We start from the raw sequence: 19,659 nt of genomic DNA on the forward strand, positions 1-19,659 counted from the left end.
TGATCAACCAATTCAACCATGCTCACTACATGTTTAGATAGCTGGCCACTAGACTAATTTACCATCAATTTTTTGTTGTTGTTGACATGGGCTAATTGAGTGGCTGCTGATGCACTACCAAATTTCCAAGTTGCACCTTGTGTATTCTATTATTTAAAAAAAGTTCCTTAAAAAATGATAATATTTCTATTTTGTTTATTTTGGGGTGAAACTGGTCCACGGACCTACAAAAGAGGGGAAGAGTTGTCCATCCCTGTTATAGTGTTGTGCTGTTGTGTGATTATGAATAAGTCGATTTGGATAAAAGCATCTACTAAATGGTATATATTATTATATCAGATATTATAGTGTTGTGCTTTTGTGTCACTGTCCCTGCTTGAGTCAATATGTATGTAATCAGTGTGAAGGGAATTTTTTAATATTGTGTCTCCTACTACATCTTATTGACATGGGGCAGACGTTGTGGAGACATTGCACAGACGTTAAGAGAGCCCTGGGAGTCAGCTGCCCAGGGTTAAGACTGCGGGCAGACGGTGGGTCTGGGTCCAGAGGGGAAGGGGTTAGACTCAGCTGTCGTGTCAAGACTGGAGCGCGACCTCCGTCCAGCTCAGACCCACGCCAGCCTGGATCAGACAGCAGCACCACGGTGGATCCAGGGATACCCTCGCTTCATCCAAACTTAAAACAAGCCTGAACTCTGACCTCTTCAGGGTGAGAGGTCGGGTACCCGCGGGCTACAGCTGTGCGGAGCGGGCGTCTCACAGGCGACTTCATTTGGGCACCGATCAGAGACGAAACACACACACACACACACATCTAGAAACACACCAGAACACTCGAATAGAACCGCAGACATAGAAAACACAATCATGCACAAAAACACCCATAGAGAAAGTAAGTGTCTCTTTAAGACAGGGGAGAGGAAAAACATAGGCATTTATCAAAGAGCATCGTGGGAGTTGTAGATTTAGTCTGGGCTGGGACCTACTACACTCAGTAGGGATAACAGTTCATCTCCTCTCTGATACATATTAGCGTTACATACTGTTCTGATGCACATACATCCGATATACATTCTCTCCTAAGCCTCTCACAAGACAGCTTCTTTAATAAAAATGACACCAACCCATTTGTTTCTAAAAGTCTAATCCAAAGAGCTTTTTATTACATTCTCTCAAAACTGTGCGGCACTGTTTGTTTTTCACAGTGGGGCATGTAACAATGTTTGGTCCTAGTTCAATCATTTTTTGCACGTGAACTTGTCCTGTACAACATTCATGTTGTGAAACACAGAGCGCCACAAAGCGTTTAGTCAAAGACACAAGTTATTGAGGAGAATAAAAAAAAAAAGTGAACCCACTGACGTCAAACAGACATAACATAACATAACACAGACCTGAGAGGAGAGTCCGCCGGAGTCCATCCCCACCTTCTTCCACAACGTGACTTTAACGCAACATCTACAAACCACCCGGGCCAAATGAAACAGTGAGTCTCACAGTTACTCAATCTTAAATTGGCCGTGTGCCGAGCTCAAGAAAATTTGCACAGACCTTTTACACAACAGTAAGGAAAAAAACAAACCTAAAGCCACTGGCCAAGTCATTTTAACAGTGACCATTCCTATATACTCTAACATACACACTGTCCCTCATACTCAGTAAGCAAGGAGTGAAAAGAGACAGACCTAAAGGGAGAGAGAAAGACATACATACGGAGGGAGATTAAGAAGATACAAACATTAAACAATAGTTTCATAGCACTAACTTGAATCACCCTGCTTTGCTATAAAAACAGGCATAGAACAGGTGCCTGGTGCATCAGACTAGCTGATTACGGTACAAAACCTTTGCTATAATACATTCATTAAGCTGAGTTAGGAAACGATACACATCTATATTCATCAAGACACGTACAGACAACACACACATACAGGACGTACAGGTACAGACAACGTACAGACAACACACACATACAGGACGTACACGTACAGACAACACACACATACAGGACGTACAGGTACAGACAACACACACATACAGGACGTACAGGTACAGACAACACACACATACAGGACGTACAGGTACAGACAACACACACATACAGGACGTACAGGTACAGACAACACACACATACAGGACGTACAGGTACAGACAACACACACATACAGGACGTACAGGTACAGACAACATAAAGAGCTGTTTGGATTGTCATTGGTCAGGCTGGCACAGCGATCCTCTAACAGAAGGTGGTCTGGCTGGCTGGAAACCCTGTACCGCTTGCAGGGCTGTGTGTTGCAGAATACGAGCAGGTGCTAGCTAGTGTTTATACATGTATGGTTGTGCATGTTTGTATTCTTGTGTTTGTGTGCATGTGTTTGTGGATTCAGGTGTGTGTGATTTAGTATGTTCCTGTAAGTCCTCACAAACGATCATGAGGGCTGCTCACCCCCCCCCCGCTTTTCATTTCTCTGCTATTGTCTCAGTTTGATGGTTTTCCTGCTTCTGTGTGCTGAAAGCTGCTGATGGGGGGGTGAAAGTGACCTCGTTTTACCCGAGGGGACATACGGAGGGATGGACGGAACGCGGGGGTTATTCTTAGCCTGAGGCGGGGGTGGCTTTGGCAAGGCATGGTGCCACACGAGGGGGCGAGAGGGCGGGGTAGATGTCAGAGTGCCCGCGTGTAGGCGGGGTGGTTAGGGCTTACCGACGCACAGGGCTGTGGGTTCCACAGCGAGACGCTGCCACTGGAAGGAAGGGAGGGGAAGGGCTTTGATGTCGCACGTCCAACTCCTAGACTGTTCTACTGGAGTTTCTGACTGGGCCTCATCTTCTGCACCACACCTTCATCCAACACAGACACCAGAAGTCCTGACTATGGACCAGCATCCGCCCTGATAGAAGTGTGTTTGTCAATGAATATGAGTGTATATGTGAGACTGTGTGTGGGTGTGTGTGTATCTGTGTAACTGAATGTATTTATTGCATGAAATTATCAGCCCTCTCCAGCAGCAGCATCTGGCTCTTTCTTTTTCTCCTTGACCTTCACAGATGACTTTCTTGACACTTTCTCTTTCCCAGGCTCCTTCAAAGACTCTTTGCTGGTGTCCTTAGAAGACTCCTTTCCAGATTCCTTGGAGGACTCCTTCTTTTCCTTGGAGGACTCCTTCTTTTCCTTGGACTCTTTCAAAGAGTCCTTTTTTGACTCTTTCCCAGGGTCCTTGGGCTCTTTAGGCTCCTTGGTCGACTCCTTCTTTTCCTTAGAGGACTCCTTCTTTTCTTTCTTCACTTCTTTCACAGGCTCTTCTGCAGTCTCTTCCACTGTCTCCTTGACTGCTCCCTCAGCAGACACTTTCTTGTCCTTGGATTCTTTATCTGAAAAGGGCCAGACAGAGAGATAGGAGTGATTAACACGTTATTATGAACAGAACTCCCACACGTCATTAACTTGGGATTCATCTGTGATGGCGGATAGACAGTCCCTTCTCTCCATCTCTGATGCCTGGTTTAGAGATGTTCTGTTATTTAGTGGTGACCAATAGGCCGAGGGGAATCTGAGCCAAATGCTCTCCTGTGGTGTTAGCTATGGATACTGTTCATAATATAGGTTAAGATTGAATTGTTAGACACTACTGCACTGTTGAAGCTAGGTACACAAGTATTTCGCTACACCTGCAATAACATCTGCTAAATATGTGTATGTGACCAATACAATTTGATTTGATTAGCATTGTGCTCAAGCTAACAGAAACAATGATCTCTCTGGTAAGAAGAAGGGCGGGGGTGTATGCCTTATGATTAACGAGTCGTGGTGTGATCATAACAACATACAGGAACTCAAGTCATTTTGTTCACCTGACCTAGAATTCCTTACAATCAAATGCCGACCGCATTATCTACCAAGAGAATTCTCTTCGATTATAATCACAGTCGTGAACATCCACCCCAAACAGATACCTCAATGGCCCAGAAAAAAATAAATTGGACTCTATGTAAACTGGAAACCACATATCCTGAGGCTGCATTTATTGTAGCTGGGGATTTTAACAAGGCTAATCTGAAAACAAGGCTCCCTACATTTTATCAGCATATCGAATGCGCGACCCAGGTAAAACCCTGGATCATTGTTACTCTAACTTCCGCGACGCATACAAAGCCCTCCCCCACCCTCCTTTCGGCAAATCTGACCACGACTCCATGAAGTTGCTTCCAGCCTATAGACAGAAACTAAAACAGGAAACGCCCAGGTCTGTTCAACGCTGGTCCGACCAATCTGATTCCACGCTTCAAGATTGCTTCGATCACGTGGACTGGGATATGTTCCAGATAGAGTCGAACAACAACATTGATGTATACGCTGATTCGGTGAGCGAGTTAAATAGCAAGTGCATCGGTGATGTTGTACCAACAACAACTATTAAAACCTTCCCCAACCAGAAACCGTGGATTGATGGCAGCATTCACTCAAAACTGAAAGCGCAAACCACTACTTTTAATCAGGGCAAGTTGACTGGAAATATGACCGAATACAAACAGTGTAGCTATTCCCTCCGCAAGGCAATCAAACAAGCTAAGCGTCAGTATAGAGACAAAGTAGAGTCGCAATTCAACGACTCAGACACGAGAGGAATGTGGCAGGGTCTACAGTCAATCACGGACTACAAAAAGAAAACCAGCCTCGTCGCGGACCCCGATGCCTTGCTCCCAGACAAATTAAACAACTTCTTTGCTCGCTTTGAGGACAATACATTGCCACCAACACGGCCCGATACCAAAACCTGCGGACTCTCCTTCACCGCAGCCAACACGAGTAAAACATTTAAACGTGTTAACCCTCTCAAGGCTGCCGGCCCAGACGGCATCCCTAGCCGCGTCCTCAGAGCATGCGCAGACCAGTTGACTGGTGTGTTTACAGACATATTCAATCAATCTCTATCCCAGTCTGCTGTTCCCACATGCTTCAAGAGGGCCACCATTGTTCCTGTTCCCAAGAAAGATAAGGCTACTGAGCTAAACGACTATCACCCCGTAGCACTCACTTTCGTCATTATCATGAAGTGCTTTGAGAGACTAGTCAAGGATCATATCACCTCCACCTTACCTGACGCCCTAGACCCACTCCAATTTGCTTACCGCCCCAATAGGTCCACAGACGACGCAATCACACTGCACACTGCCCTAACCCATCTGGACAAGAGGAATACCTATGTAAGAATGCTGTTCATTGACTACAGCTCAGCATTTAACAACATAGTGCCCTCCAAACTCGTCATTAAGCTTGAGACCCTGGGTCTCGACCCCGCCCTTTGCAACTGGGTCCTGGACTTTCTGACGGGCCGCCCCCCAGGTGGTGAGGGTAGGAAACAACATCTCCACTCCACCTCTCCTGCACTCCCTGTTAACCCATGACTGTGGGGCCATGCACGCCTCCAACTCAATAATAAAGTTTGCAGACGACACTACAGTGGTAGACTTGATTACCAATAACGATGAGACGGCCTACAGGGAGAAGGTAAGGGCCCTCGGAGTGTGGTGTCAGGAAAACATCCTCACACTCAACGTCAACAAAACAAAGGAGATGATCGAGGACTTCAGGAAACAGCAGAGGGAGCACCCCCCTATCCACATCAACAGAACAGTAGTGGAGAAGGTGGAAGTTTTAAGTTCCTCGGCGTACACATCACGGACAAACTGAAATGGTCCACCCACATAGACAGCGTGGTGTAGAAGGAGCAGCAGCGCCTCTTCAACCTCAGGAGGCTGAAGAAATGTGGCCTGTCACCGAAAACACCCACAAACTTTTACAGGTGCACAATTGAGAGCATCCTGTCGGGCTGTATCACCGCCTGGTACGACAACTGCTCCACCCATAACCGTAAGGCTCTCCAGAGGGTAGTGAGGTCTGCACAACGCATCACCGGGGGGGGGCAAACTACCTGCCCTCCAGGACACCTACACCACCTGATGTCACAGGAAGGCCAAAAATATCATCAAGGACAACAACCACCCGAGCCACTGCCTGTTCACCCCGTTATCATCCAGAAGGCGAGGTCAGTACAGGTGCATCAAAGCTGGGGCCGAGAGACTGAAAAACAGCTTCTATCTCAAGGCCATCAGACTGTTAAACAGCCATCACTAACATTGAGTGGCTGCTGCCAACATACTGACTCAAATATCTAGCTTTAAAAATAAAAAATTGGATGTAATAAATGTATCACTAGCCACTTTAAACAATGCCACTCTATATACTGTTTACACAACCTACATTACTAATCTCATATGTATATACTGTACTCTATACCATCTACGGCATCCTGCCTATGCCGTTCGGCCATCGCTCATCCATATATTTATATGTAGATATTCTTATTCATTCCTTTACACGTGTGTATAAGGTAGTTGTTGTGATATTACTGCATGGTCGGAACTAGAAGCACAAGCATTTCGCTACACTCGCATTAACATCTGCTAACCATGTGTATGTGACAAATACAATCTGATTTGATTTGAGTTGTCAGTCTGCTCAAGTTAGCAATGTAAGGTGTCAAGGTGATCCTAGATTTGCATTGTGCCGATGCTGTGGTTAGCATGCTGTTACACAATGCTATTATGTACAGTGCAGCAGAGAGGACTGTGACCCTCGGTACAATTAAGTTCAGACGGCTTCCAAACCCTCCCATAGACAAATTGTATTACAACGGCACCTGTCGCATCACAACCCCCCCCCCCCCCCCCTCCACATTGGATTGGCTCTTTGATAAGATCATTGTCTCCCAACAATGAGACATCCTTATCTCCATGAGAAAGGAGAGTGCTGTGTGTGTAGGGGGGCTGTGGTGAGTACTGTGTTTAGAGACTCCGGAGAGGGACTCCAATCAGCTGGGTAATCGTCTAGGGCTTACAAAGTCCTGGCTGAAGTGTGTGTGTACTGTCTTTTTGTGTGCATGGCTCCGTCTGAAAGGTTCAGTGTGTATCGTGTGGGAGGTGAGTTCCAGTGTGTAGGCCAGGGTGCTGTATCTGATGTGCACGGTCAGGTGCAGTGTGTGACCAACACGATCCAGTGTGTAGAGTGTCATTGTTGCTAGAGCACAGTGTATCAAGGCTGAGTGTGTATCAAGGCTGTGTGTGTTAGTTGAGGGGCCATATAAACTGGCCTGTTTTTCCGCCTCCAGCCTCCGGCTCTTTTGTCTAGCCTTCCTAAATGATCCCCACAGGCAAGCCAGTGTAAAAATAACCAAATAAACCAAAATCAACCACCAAAAAAAGACAGAACTGGTTAAGACTCAACAGAAAAGCCTGTGTGACGTGGGCCAGTTAAACAGGGAGCAGTGTCTTATTGTCCTGACTGAGAGCTGGGTTTCCATTTGGGTAACACGGAGGAGAACCGGGCACACACGCGTACTCCCTCAGATCTTTTCCAATCAGACATAAAAGAGGATGGCTGTAGTGACCTGCCCCGAGGAAAAGCTGAACTCTCTCATTCATATATAAACACAAATGCACGCAGACACAGCAGAATATAGAGTTTAGGTTGATATGTATGTATTGATTATGCAAATATTCTGTGTGTGTGGGTGTTTGAGTACATACATGAAAGTTTGTCTATGTCTCTATAGATGGAGTGTGTGTGTAGCAATGGTGCTGTGCGGTAGCGACAGGGCTAATCCAGGCTGGACACTGTCTGTCTGTCACTACTCTGATTGGGAGACTCAGGTATATATATATATATATATATATATATATAAATAAGAGAGAGAGAGAAGCCTCTCTGTCCACACTTCACTCCTCAGCAGCTGAAAAGACACGAACAAGTAGAGACACCAGGGGAACTGACACATCAGATCTGTGTGTGTGTGTGTGTGTATTGATAGGAGTTAGAAAGTGCGCGTGTGTGTGCTCATGCTTGAAAGAATGGGATAGTATGGGAGTGTGTTAGATAGGGAGAGAATTGTGTGTGGGTGAGAGAGAAAGAGAGAAAGAAAGGAGAGAGAGAACTAGCCAAAGTAAAATGCATACAGTCACAAAAATCTTCCTGACAAACACCACCCCCTTTGTCAGAATCAAGCATTGATTGACAGTCAGGTTTCCTTCTACAATCAGTCCCATTGTGACAGACCCAAGTCCAAACCACATCAACACTTCAGTTGCTGCTGCTACTCCCCAGACAGAAATACATGGGCGATCACATAGCAGTAAAAGAGCTGTCAGACATTTTTCATCAACCAGAACCCTTTTGGGTTAACAGGGCCATTTTATCAGGACTTGATAAACATTTCCATCGTAAAAGATGGGGTTAAAGCATAAGAGAGTCAGGTCCTCTCCTATTTTTATTTGATCAACAAAGTAACTAAGTGGAACCTTCTAGACTAAATAGAGCATCAGTTTTACCGTGGGCCTCTCTGTAGAGGAAACATCAGCAAACAGTCCCCAGCTGTAACGCTAACCCAATACCACAACAGCATCACCGTCATCATCACTAACATTGTCATACTAACCTACGTCAAATACGTTTGCAGATGTTCATTTTATGAGGCCTGAGGTAGAGTATTTCATGATAAGCTGTAGACCACACTATCTACCTAGGGAGTTTATCTGTATTTTTCGTAGCTGTCTACATACCACCACAGACTGAGGCCGGCACTAAGACCGCACTCAATGAGCTGTATTCCGCCGTAAGCAAACAGGAAAACGCTCACCCAGAGGCAGCGTTCCTAGTGGCCGGGGACGTTAATGCAAGGAAACTTAAATCAGTCTTACCAAATTTCTATCAGCATGTTAAATATGCAACCAGAGGAAAAAAAAACTCTGGACCACCTTTACTCCACACACAGAGACACATACAAAGCTCTCCCTCGCCCTTCACTTGGCAAATCTAACCATAATTCTATCCTCCTGATTCCTGCTTTCATTTTTGCTTGAAAGCAGGAATCAGGAGGATAGAATTATGGTTAGATTTGCCAAGTGAAGGGCAAATTGACTAGATCAATAAAAAAGTTGTCAGATGAAGCAGATGCTAAGCTACAGGACTGTTTTGCTAGCACAGACTGGAATATGTTCCGGGATTCCTCCGATGGCATTGAGGAGTACACAACATCAGTCATTGGCTTCATCAATAAGTGCATCAATGATGTCGTCCCCACAGTGACCGTACGTACATACTCCAACCAGAAGTCATGGATTACAGGCAATCTCCGCACTGAGCTAAAGGCTAGAGCTGCCGCTTTCAAGGAGTGGAACTCTAACCCGGAAGCTTATAAGAAATCCTGCTATGCCCTCCGACGGACCATCAAACAGGAAAAGCATTAATACAGGACTAAAATCGAATCGCACTATACCGGCTCAGACTACAAAGGGAAGCACAGCCGAGAGCTGCCCAGTGACACGACCTTACCAGACGAGCTAAACTACTTCTATGCTTGCTTCGAGGCAAATAACACTGAAATATGTATGAGAGCACCAGCTGTTCCGGAAGACTGTGTGATCACATTCTCCGCAGCCAATGTGAGTAAGACCTTTAAAACGGTCAACATTCACAAGGCCACAGGGCCAGACGGATTACCGTGTACTGAGAGCATGCGTTGACCAACTGACAAGTGTCTTCACTGACATTTTCAACCTCTCCCTGTATGAGTCTGTAATACCAACCATACCATGTTTTAAGCAGACCACCATAGTCCCTGTGCTCAAGAACACTAAGGTAACTTGCCGACCCATAGCACTCACGTCTGTAGCCATGAAGTTCTTTGAAAGGCTGGCCATGGCTCACATCAACACCATTATCCCAGAAACCCTAGACCCACTCCAATTTGCATACCGCCCTAACAGATCCATAGATGATCCAATCTCTATTGCACTCCACACTGCCCTTTCCCACCTGGACAAAAGGAACACCTACAGTTGAAGTTGGATGTTTACATACACCTTAACCAAATACATTTAAACTCAGTTTTTCACAATTCCTGACATTTAATCCAAGTAAAAATTATGTGTCATAGGTCAGTTAGGATCACCACTTTATTTTAAGAATGTGAAATGTCAGAATAATAGTAGAGAGAATTTATTTATTTATTTATATATCCACACAATTGTCCTCCCTCATGATGCCATCTATTCTGTGAAGTGTACCAGTCCTCCCTGCAGCAAAGCACCCCCACAACATGATGCTGCCACCCTCGTGCTTCAAGGTTGGGATGGTGTTCTTCGGCTTGCAAGCCTCCCCCTTTTTCCTACAAACATAACGATGGTCATTATGGCCAAACAGTTCTATTTTTGTTTCATCAGACCAGAGGACATTTCTCCAAAAAGTACGATCTTTGTCCCCATGTGCAATTGCAAACCGTAGTCTGGCTTTTTTATGGAGGTTTTGGAGCAGTGGCTTTTTCCTTGCTGAGCAGCCTTTCAGGTTATGTCGATATAGGACTAATTCTACTGTGGATATAGATACTTTTGTACCTGTTTCCTCCAGCATCTTCACAAGGTCCTTTGCTGTTGTTCTGATTGATTTGCACTTTTCGCACTAAAGTACGTTCATCTCTAGGAGACAGAACGTGTCTCCTTCCTGAGCGGTATGATGGCTGCGTGGTCCCATGGTGTTCATACTTGCGTACTATTGTTTCTACAGATGAACGTGGTACCTTCAGGCATTTGGAAATTGCTCCCAAGGATGAACCAGACTTGTCGAGGTCTACCATTTTTTTCTCAGGTCTTGGCTGATTACTTTTGATTTTCCCATGATCTCAAGCAAAGAGGCACTGAGTTTGAAGGTCGGCCTTGAAATACATCCACAGGTCACCTCCAATTGACTCAAATTATGTCAATTAGCCTATCAGAAGCTTCAAAAGCTATGACATCATTTTGTGGAATTCTCCAAGCTGTTTAAAGGCACAGTCAACTTAGTGTATGTAAACTTCTGACCTACTGGAATTGTGATACAGTGAATTATAAGTGAAATAATCTGTCTGTAAACAATTGTTGGAAAAATGACTTGTGTCATCCACAAAGTAGATGCCCTAACCGACTTGCCAAAACTATAGTTTGTTAACAATAAATTTGTGGAGTGGCTGAAAAAACCGTTTTAAATGACTCCAACCTAAGTGTCTGTAAACTTCCGACTTCAACTTTACGTGACAATGCTATTCATTGACTACATCTCAGTGTTCAACATCAATAAGCGAAGGATCCTGGGACTAAACACCTCCTTCTGCAACTGGATCCTGGACTTCCCGACGGCCCACCCACAGGTGGTAAGGGTAGGTAACAACACATCCACCACGCTGATCCTCAACACAGGGGCCCCTCAGGGGTGCGTGCTCAGTCCCCTCCTGTACTCCTTTTTCACTCATGACTGCACGGGCAGGCACGACCTCAACACCATCATAAAGTTTGCCGATGACAACAGTGGAAGGCCCGATCACCGAAAATGGCAAGACAGCCTATAGGGAGGAGATCAGAGACCTGGCTGTGTGATGCCAGGACAACAACCTCTCCCTCAGCGTGATCAAGACAAAGGAGATGATTGTGGACTACAGGAAAAAGAGGACTGAGTGCACCTCCATTCTCATCAATAGGGCTGTAATGGAGCAGGTTGAGAGCTTCAAGTTCCTTGGTGTCCACATCACCAACAAACTAACATGGTCCAAGCACACCAAGACAGTCGTGAAGAGGGCATGACAAAACATATTATTTTTCTAATTTTGTCTGTCATAGTTGAAGTGTACCTATGATGAAGATTAAAGGCCTCTCTCATCTTTTTAAGTGGGAGAACTACTTTTAACTACTTTTTTTGCCCCACTGTATGTGTGTGTTCATGATAGTGTGTATTGATATGTATGGTGTGGGTTCATGATAGTGTGTATTGATATGTATGGTGTGGGCTCATGATAGTGTGTATTGATATGTATGGTGTGGGCTCATGATAGTGTGTATTGATATGTATGGTGTGGGCTCATGATAGTGTGTATTGATATGTATGTTGTGGGCTCATGATAGTGTGTATTGATATGTATGGTGTGGGCTCATGATAGTGTGTATTGATATGTATGGTGTGGGCTCATGATAGTGTGTATTGATATGTATGGTGTGGGCTCATGATAGTGTGTATTGATATGTATGTTGTGGGCTCATGATAGTGTGTATTGATATGTATGGTGTGGGCTCATGATAGTGTGTATTGATATGTATGGTGTGGGCTCATGATAGTGTGTATTGATATGTATGGTGTGGGCTCATGATAGTGTGTATTGATATGTATGGTGTGGGCTCATGATAGTGTGTATTGATATGTATGGTGTGGGCTCATGATAGTGTGTATTGATATGTATGGTGTGGGCTCATGATAGTGTGTATTGATATGTATGGTGTGGGTTCATGATAGTGTGTATTGATATGTATGGTGTGGGCTCATGATAGTGTGTATTGATATGTATGGTGTGGGCTCATGATAGTGTGTATTGATATGTATGGTGTGGGCTCATGATAGTGTGTATTGATATGTATGGTGTGGGCTCATGATAGTGTGTATTGATATGTATGGTGTGGGCTCATGATAGTGTGTATTGATATGTATGGTGTGGGCTCATGATAGTGTGTATTGATATGTATGGTGTGGGCTCATGATAGTGTGTATTGATATGTATGGTGTGGGCTCATGATAGTGTGTATTGATATGTATGGTGTGGGCTCATGATAGTGTGTATTGATATGTATGGTGTGGGCTCATGATAGTGTGTATTGATATGTATGGTGTGGGCTCATGATAGTGTGTATTGATATGTATGGTGTGGGCTCATGATAGTGTGTATTGATATGTATGGTGTGGGTTCAAAGAAGTTTGACTGCAACACTGTACACTCCCGTCAACAACACAAAAAACAGCCAAACAAATGTCAACAAGTAGATAACATTTCCCCAGAGGAGAATGGTCCTATCGCCTTCTCTTCAAAACAAAGATTTTCCGCTCCGCTTCCCCTCTAAGAGAAAAGAGCGGGTGCTCTTTAGAGCTTCAGGGGGCCATAGTCAAAATACACACAGGCCTCACAGAGCGCCTGCATTCCCCTGTGTCCCCTGCTCTGTGATGTGACGTGCGTGTGTGATGTGTGTGTGAGCATGGTCCATACTAAACGGCCACAACAGCATTGTATGTTAATCTAAAAACAAAACGTAGAGGCTGGAAACGTGGGAGTGGGTTGAGAGAGGAGAGGAGGGGACAGAGAGGAGAGAAGAGGAGGGGACAGAGAGAGGAGAGGACAGAGAGAGGAGAGAAGAGGAGGGGACAGAGAGAGGAGAGGACAGAGAGGAGAGAAGAGGAGGGGACAGAGAGAGGAGGGGACAGAGAGGAGAGGACAGAGAGAGGAGAGGAGGGGACAGAGAGGAGAGAAGAGGAGGGGACAGAGAGAGGAGAGGACAGAGAGAGGAGAGAAGAGGAGGGGACAGAGAGAGGAGAGGACAGAGAGGAGAGAAGAGGAGGGGACAGAGAGAGGAGAGGACAGAGATAGGAGAGAAGAGGAGGGGAGGGGACAGAGAGAGGAGAGGACAGAGAGAGGAGAGGAGGGGACAGAGAGAGGAGGGGACAGAGAGGAGAGGACAGAGAGAGGAGAGGAGGGGACAGAGAGGAGAGAAGAGGAGGGGACAGAGAGAGGAGAGGACAGAGAGAGGAGAGAAGAGGAGGGGACAGAGAGAGGAGAGAAGAGGAGGGGAGGGGACAGAGAGGAGAGAAGAGGAGGGGACAGAGAGAGGAGAGGACAGAGAGAGGAGAGAAGAGGAGGGGACAGAGAGAGGAGAGGAGGGGACAGAGAGGAGAGAAGGGGACAGAGAGGAGAGGAGGGGACAGAGAGAGGAGAGGAGGGGACAGAGAGGAGAGGAGGGGACAGAGAGGAGAGGAGGGGACAGAGAGGAGAGGAGGGGACAGAGAGGAGAGGAGGGGACAGAGAGGAGAGGAGGGGACAGAGAGGAGAGGAGGGGACAGAGAGGAGAGGAGGGGACAGAGAGAGGAGAGAAGAGGAGGGGAGGGGACAGAGAGGAGAGAAGAGGAGGGGGACAGAGAGAGGAGAGGACAGAGAGAGGAGAGAAGAGGAGGGGACAGAGAGAGGAGAGGACAGAGAGGAGAGAAGAGGAGGGGGACAGAGAGAGGGAGGGGACAGAGAGGAGAGGACAGAGAGAGGAGAGGAGGGGACAGAGAGGAGAGAAGAGGAGGGGACAGAGAGAGGAGAGGACAGAGAGAGGAGAGAAGAGGAGGGGACAGAGAGAGGAGAGGACAGAGAGGAGAGAAGAGGAGAGCAGGGGACAGAGAGAGGAGAGAAGAGGAGGGGACAGAGAGAGGAGAGGTCAGGAGAGGAGAGAGATAAGAGAGAAGAGCAGGGGACAAAGAGAGGAGAGGAGGGGACAGAGAGAGGAGAGGACAGAGAGAGGAGAGGAGGGGACAGAGAGAGGAGGGGACAGAGAGGAGAGGACAGAGAGAGGAGAGGAGGGGACAGAGAGAGGAGGGGACAGAGAGGAGAGAAGAGGAGGGGACAGAGAGAGGAGAGAAGAGGAGGGGACAGAGAGAGGAGAGGACAGAGAGGAGAGAAGAGGAGGGGACAGAGAGAGGAGGGGACAGAGAGGAGAGGACAGAGAGAGGAGAGGAGGGGACAGAGAGGAGAGAAGAGGAGGGGACAGAGAGAGGAGAGGACAGAGAGAGGAGAGAAGAGGAGGGGACAGAGAGAGGAGAGGACAGAGAGGAGAGAAGAGGAGGGGACAGAGAGAGGAGAGAGGACAGAGATAGGAGAGAAGAGGAGGGGAGGGGACAGAGAGAGGAGAGGACAGAGAGAGGAGAGGAGGGGACAGAGAGAGGAGGGGACAGAGAGGAGAGGACAGAGAGAGGAGAGGAGGGGACAGAGAGGAGAGAAGAGGAGGGGACAGAGAGAGGAGAGGACAGAGAGAGGAGAGAAGAGGAGGGGACAGAGAGAGGAGAGGACAGAGAGGAGAGAAGAGGAGGGGACAGAGAGAGGAGAGGACAGAGATAGGAGAGAAGAGGAGGGGAGGGGACAGAGAGAGGAGAGGACAGAGAGGAGAGGACAGAGAGAGGAGAGGAGGGGACAGAGAGGAGAGAAGAGGAGGGGACAGAGAGAGGAGAGGACAGAGAGAGGAGAGAAGAGGAGGGGACAGAGAGAGGAGAGGACAGAGAGGAGAGAAGAGGAGGGGACAGAGAGAGGAGAGGACAGAGATAGGAGAGAAGAGGAGGGGAGGGGACAGAGAGGAGAGAAGTGGAGGGGACAGAGAGAGTAGAGGACAGAGATAGGAGAGAAGAGGAGGGGAGGGGACAGAGAGAGGAGAGGACAGAGAGAGGAGGGGACAGAGAGAGGAGGGGACAGAGAGAGGAGAGGGGAGGACAGAGAGAGGAGGGGAGAGAGAGGAGAGGGCAGGAGAGGAGAGGACAGAGAGAGGAGGGGAGAGAGAGGAGAGGGCAGGAGAGGAGAGGACAGAGAGAGGAGGGGAGAGAGAGGAGAGGGCAGGAGAGGAGAGGACAGAGAGAGGAGGGGACAGAGAGAGGAGAGGGGAGGACAGAGAGAGGAGGGGAGAGAGAGGAGAGGGCAGGAGAGGAGAGACAGAGAGAGGAGGGGAGAGAGAGGAGAGTGCAGGAGAGGAGAGGACAGAGAGAGGAGGGGAGAGAGAGGAGAGGGCAGGAGAAGAGAGGACAGAGAGAAGAGGAGGGGACAGAGAGAGGAGAGAGCAGGAGACAGAGAGAGAAGAGGAGGGGACAGAGAGAGGAGAGCAGGAGACAGAGAGAGGAGAGGAGGGGACAGAGAGAGGAGAGGAGGGGACAGAGAGAGAAGAGGAGGGGACAGTATACAAGCTAGGTAATTGTCGGTGGAACAGGAGACTTGGGTTGCCACCACATATACAGACAATACACATATTCAGGTGTCAGAGACCAGTTACCTTTCTAGGCTCCTTACCTTCCTCTATGCTCTCTTTATGCACACGCCACACACACAAGCTGTATGGAGGGGTGGGTGGAGGGTTGGGGTTATGTTCACGCGGCTGTGTAAAACACTGGGCTGTAATCCCAGAAGTCGGTGGTGTCTAAGTCAGTAACCCCTCTGGTAAACCACTGCATGATCAAGCAAATTACACTCCCAATAGGAGGGGGGATTCCAGTCCCATCCAACTCACAGGCAGCGCTGAGGCCACTGGAACCACAGAGAAAAGGTTCTTGGTGGGAGACACCAGTGTTGGGACAGCTGCTAATGAAATGGCTACTGACTGTGTGTGTGTGTGTGTGTATGTCTCTGTCTGTTCAAGGGAAAAGTTAATGTGTGATAAATGATATGTCTTTGTTAGAGTGCTTTGTATGTGTGTGTGTGTGTGTGTGTGTGTGTGTGTGGGTGTGTGTGTGTGTGTGGGTGTGTGTGAGGGAGAGAGAGAAAGTGTGTGTGTATAACCGACTGTGTGTGTATCTACAGTGCCTTGCGAAAGTATTCGGCCCCCTTGAACTTTGCGACCTTTTGCCACATTTCAGGCTTCACACCTGGATATGTTTATTTTTGAACCATTCCATTGTAGATTTGGATCATTGTCTTGTTGGAAGACAAATCTCCGTCCCAGTCTCAGGTATTTTGCAGACTCCATCAGGTTTTCTTCCAGAATGGTCCTGTATTTGGCTCCATCCATCTTCCCATCAATTTTAACCATCTTCCCTGTCCCTGCTGAAGAAAAGCAGGCCCAAACCATGATGCTGCCACCACCATGTTTGACAGTGGGGATGGTGTGGTCAGGGTGATGAGCTATGTTGCTTTTACGCCAAACATAACGTTTTCAAGTTCAATTTTGGTTTCATCTGACCAGAGCACCTTCTTCCACATGTTTGGTGTGTCTCCCAGGTGGCTTGTGGCAAACTTTAAACAACACTTTTTATGGATATCTTTAAGAAATGGCTTTCTTCTTGCCACTCTTCCATAAAGGCCAGATTTGTGCAATATACGACTGATTGTTGTCCTATGGACAGAGTCTCCCACCTCAGCTGTAGATCTCTGCAGTTCATCCAGAGTGATCATGGGCCTCTTGGCTGCATCTCTGATCAGTCTTCTCCTTGTATGAGCTGAAAGTTTAGAGGGACGGCCAGGGTCTTGGTAGATTTGCAGTGGTCTGATACTCCTTCCATTTCAATATTATCGCTTGCACAGTGCTCCTTGTGATGTTTAAAGCTTGGGAAATCTTTTTGTATCCAAATCCGGCTTTAAAACTTCTTCACAACAGTATCTCGGATCTGCCTGGTGTGTTCCTTGTTCTTCATGATGCTCTCTGCGCTTTTAATGGACCTCTGAGACTATCACAGTGCAGGTGCATTTATACGGAGACTTGATTACACACAGGTGGATTGTATTTATCATCATTAGTCATTAGGTCAACATTGGATCATTCTGAGATCCTCACTGAACTTCTGGAGAGAGTTTGCTGCACTGAAAGTAAAGGGGCTGAATAATTTTGCACGCCCAATTTTTCTGTTTTTGATTTGTTAAAAAAGTTTGAAATATCCAATAAATGTCGTTCCACTTCATGATTGTGTCCCACTTGTTGTTGATTCTTCATAAAAAAATACAGTTTTATATCTTTATGTTTGAAGCCTGAAATGTGGCAAAAGGTTGCAAAGTTCAAGGGGACCGAATACTTTCGCAAGGCACTGTATGTGTTCCCTCCCCTGGCCTGTCTGTCTCTCAGCAGCAGGTCTAGTTAATAAAGCAGTCTATCCTCCTGAGGAGAGGTCAGGAGAGGAGAGAGAGAAGAGAGAAGAGCAGGGGACAAAGAGAGGTAGAGTCAGGGGACAGGAGAGCAGGGGACAGAGAGAGCAGGGGACAGAGAGAGGAGAGGACAGAGAGAGGACAGGAGAGGAGAGCAGGGGGACAGAGAGAGGAGAGAAGAGGAGGGGACAGAGAGAGGAGAGGTCAGGAGAGGAGAGAGATAAGAGAGAAGAGCAGGGGACAAAGAGAGGAGAGGAGGGGACAGAGAGAGGAGGGGACAGAGAGAGGAGAGGGCAGGAGAGGAGAGGACAGAGAGAGGAGAGAAGAGGAGGGGACAGAGAGAGGAGAGGAGGGGACAGAGAGAGGAGAGCAGGAGAGAGAGAGTGAGTGCCACAGAACTGATGCTACAGGCGAAACCAAGATGGAATTTCAAACAGGAAATGGCCCAGATTTTGAAGGCGCTGTGTTCCAATGTCTCCTTATATGGCTGTGAATGCGCCAGGAATGAGCCTACACTTTCTGTCGTTTCCCCAAGGTGTTTGCAGCATTGTGATGTTTTTGTAGGCATATCATTGGAAGATTGACCATAAGAGACTACATTTACCAGGTGCCCGCTTGGTGTCCTCGGTCGAAATTATTTGCGAAATCTCCAGCTGCGTGCATTTTTCCATTTGCTTCAGAGGAGAAACCCAACTGCCACAAATTATTTATCATCGAATAGATATGTGAAAAACACCTTGAGGATTGATTCTAAACAACGTTTGCCATGTTTCTGTTGATATTATGGAGTTAATTTGGAAAAAAGTTTGGCATTGTAATGACTGAATTTTCGTGTTTTTTTTCTTAGCCAAACATGATGAACAAAACGGAGCGATTTCTCCTACACAAATAATATTTTTGGAAAAACGGAACATTTGCTATCTAACTGAGAGTGTCCTCATTGAAAACATCCGAAGTTCTTCAAAGGTAAATGATTTTATTTGAATGCTTTTCTTGTTTTTGTGAAAATGTTGCAGGCTTAATGCTATGCTAGCTATCAATACTCTTACACAAATGCTTGTGTAGCTATGGTTGAAAAGCATATTTTGAAAATCTGAGATGACAGTGTTGTTAACAAAAGGCTAAGCTTGAGAGTGAATATATTTCTTTCATTTCATTTGCGATTTTCATGAATAGTTAATGTTGCGTTATGGTAATGAGCTTGAGGCCATGATTCCGCTCCCGGATACGGGATTGCTCGACGCAAGAAGTTAAGCACGCACGCACACACGCACGCACATGCCACACACACAAGCTGTATGAGGGGTGGGTGGAGGTTGGGGTTATGTTCACGCGGCTGTGTAAACACTGGGCTGTAATCCCAGAAGTCGTGGTGTCTAAGTCAGTAACCCCTCTGGTAAAACCACTGCATGATCAAGCAAATTACACTCCCAATAGGAGGGGGGATTCCAGTCCCATCCAACTCACAGGCAGCGCCGAGGCCACTGGAACCACAGAGAAAAGGTTCTTAGTGGGAGACACCAGTGTTGAGACAGCTGCTAATGAAATGGCTACTGACTGTGTGTGTGTGTGTGTGTGTATGTCTCTGTCTGTCCAAGGGAAAAGTTCATGTGTGATAAATGATGTGTCTTTGTAAGAGTGCTTATGTATGTGTGTGTGTGGGTGTGTGTGTGAGGGAGAGAGAAAGTGTGTGTGTATAACCGACTGTGTGTGTATCTATGTGTTCCCTCCCCTGGCCTGTCCTGTCTCTCAGCAGCAGGTCTAGTTAATAAAGCAGTCTATCAGTCCATCTGGGGGTGGTGGACGGAGAGGTAGAGTCAACGCAGAGACAGAGGAGTGTGGAGAGGCTTTAATAACTCCTCTCAGACAGGGAGGGGCTGTCCCTCACTGTGTGTGTGTGGGAGGGGGTTGATGTGGATACACAGGGTCGGGGTCTCTGGGTCAGA

The 19,659-nt window shown here is 46.9% G+C and overlaps 1 protein-coding gene across 3 annotated transcripts in view; it reads right to left on the minus strand.

Annotated features, from left to right (window-relative positions):
• Positions 1-890: 890 nt before the first annotated feature.
• Positions 891-19,659, minus strand: part of bbs9 (Bardet-Biedl syndrome 9) — a 214,801-nt gene continuing 196,032 nt past the window's right edge. For all 3 annotated transcript variants that reach the window (XM_031789181.1, XM_031789165.1, XM_031789175.1), the window contains one exon: positions 891-3,374. In XM_031789181.1, coding sequence (XP_031645041.1) covers positions 2,995-3,374 — 380 coding nt within the window. In that variant the 3' untranslated portion in view covers positions 891-2,994. The remainder of the gene's footprint in view (positions 3,375-19,659) is intronic.

Source organism: Oncorhynchus kisutch, linkage group LG2, assembly GCF_002021735.2.
Source record: "Oncorhynchus kisutch isolate 150728-3 linkage group LG2, Okis_V2, whole genome shotgun sequence".
Classification (NCBI taxonomy): Eukaryota; Metazoa; Chordata; class Actinopteri; order Salmoniformes; family Salmonidae; genus Oncorhynchus; species Oncorhynchus kisutch.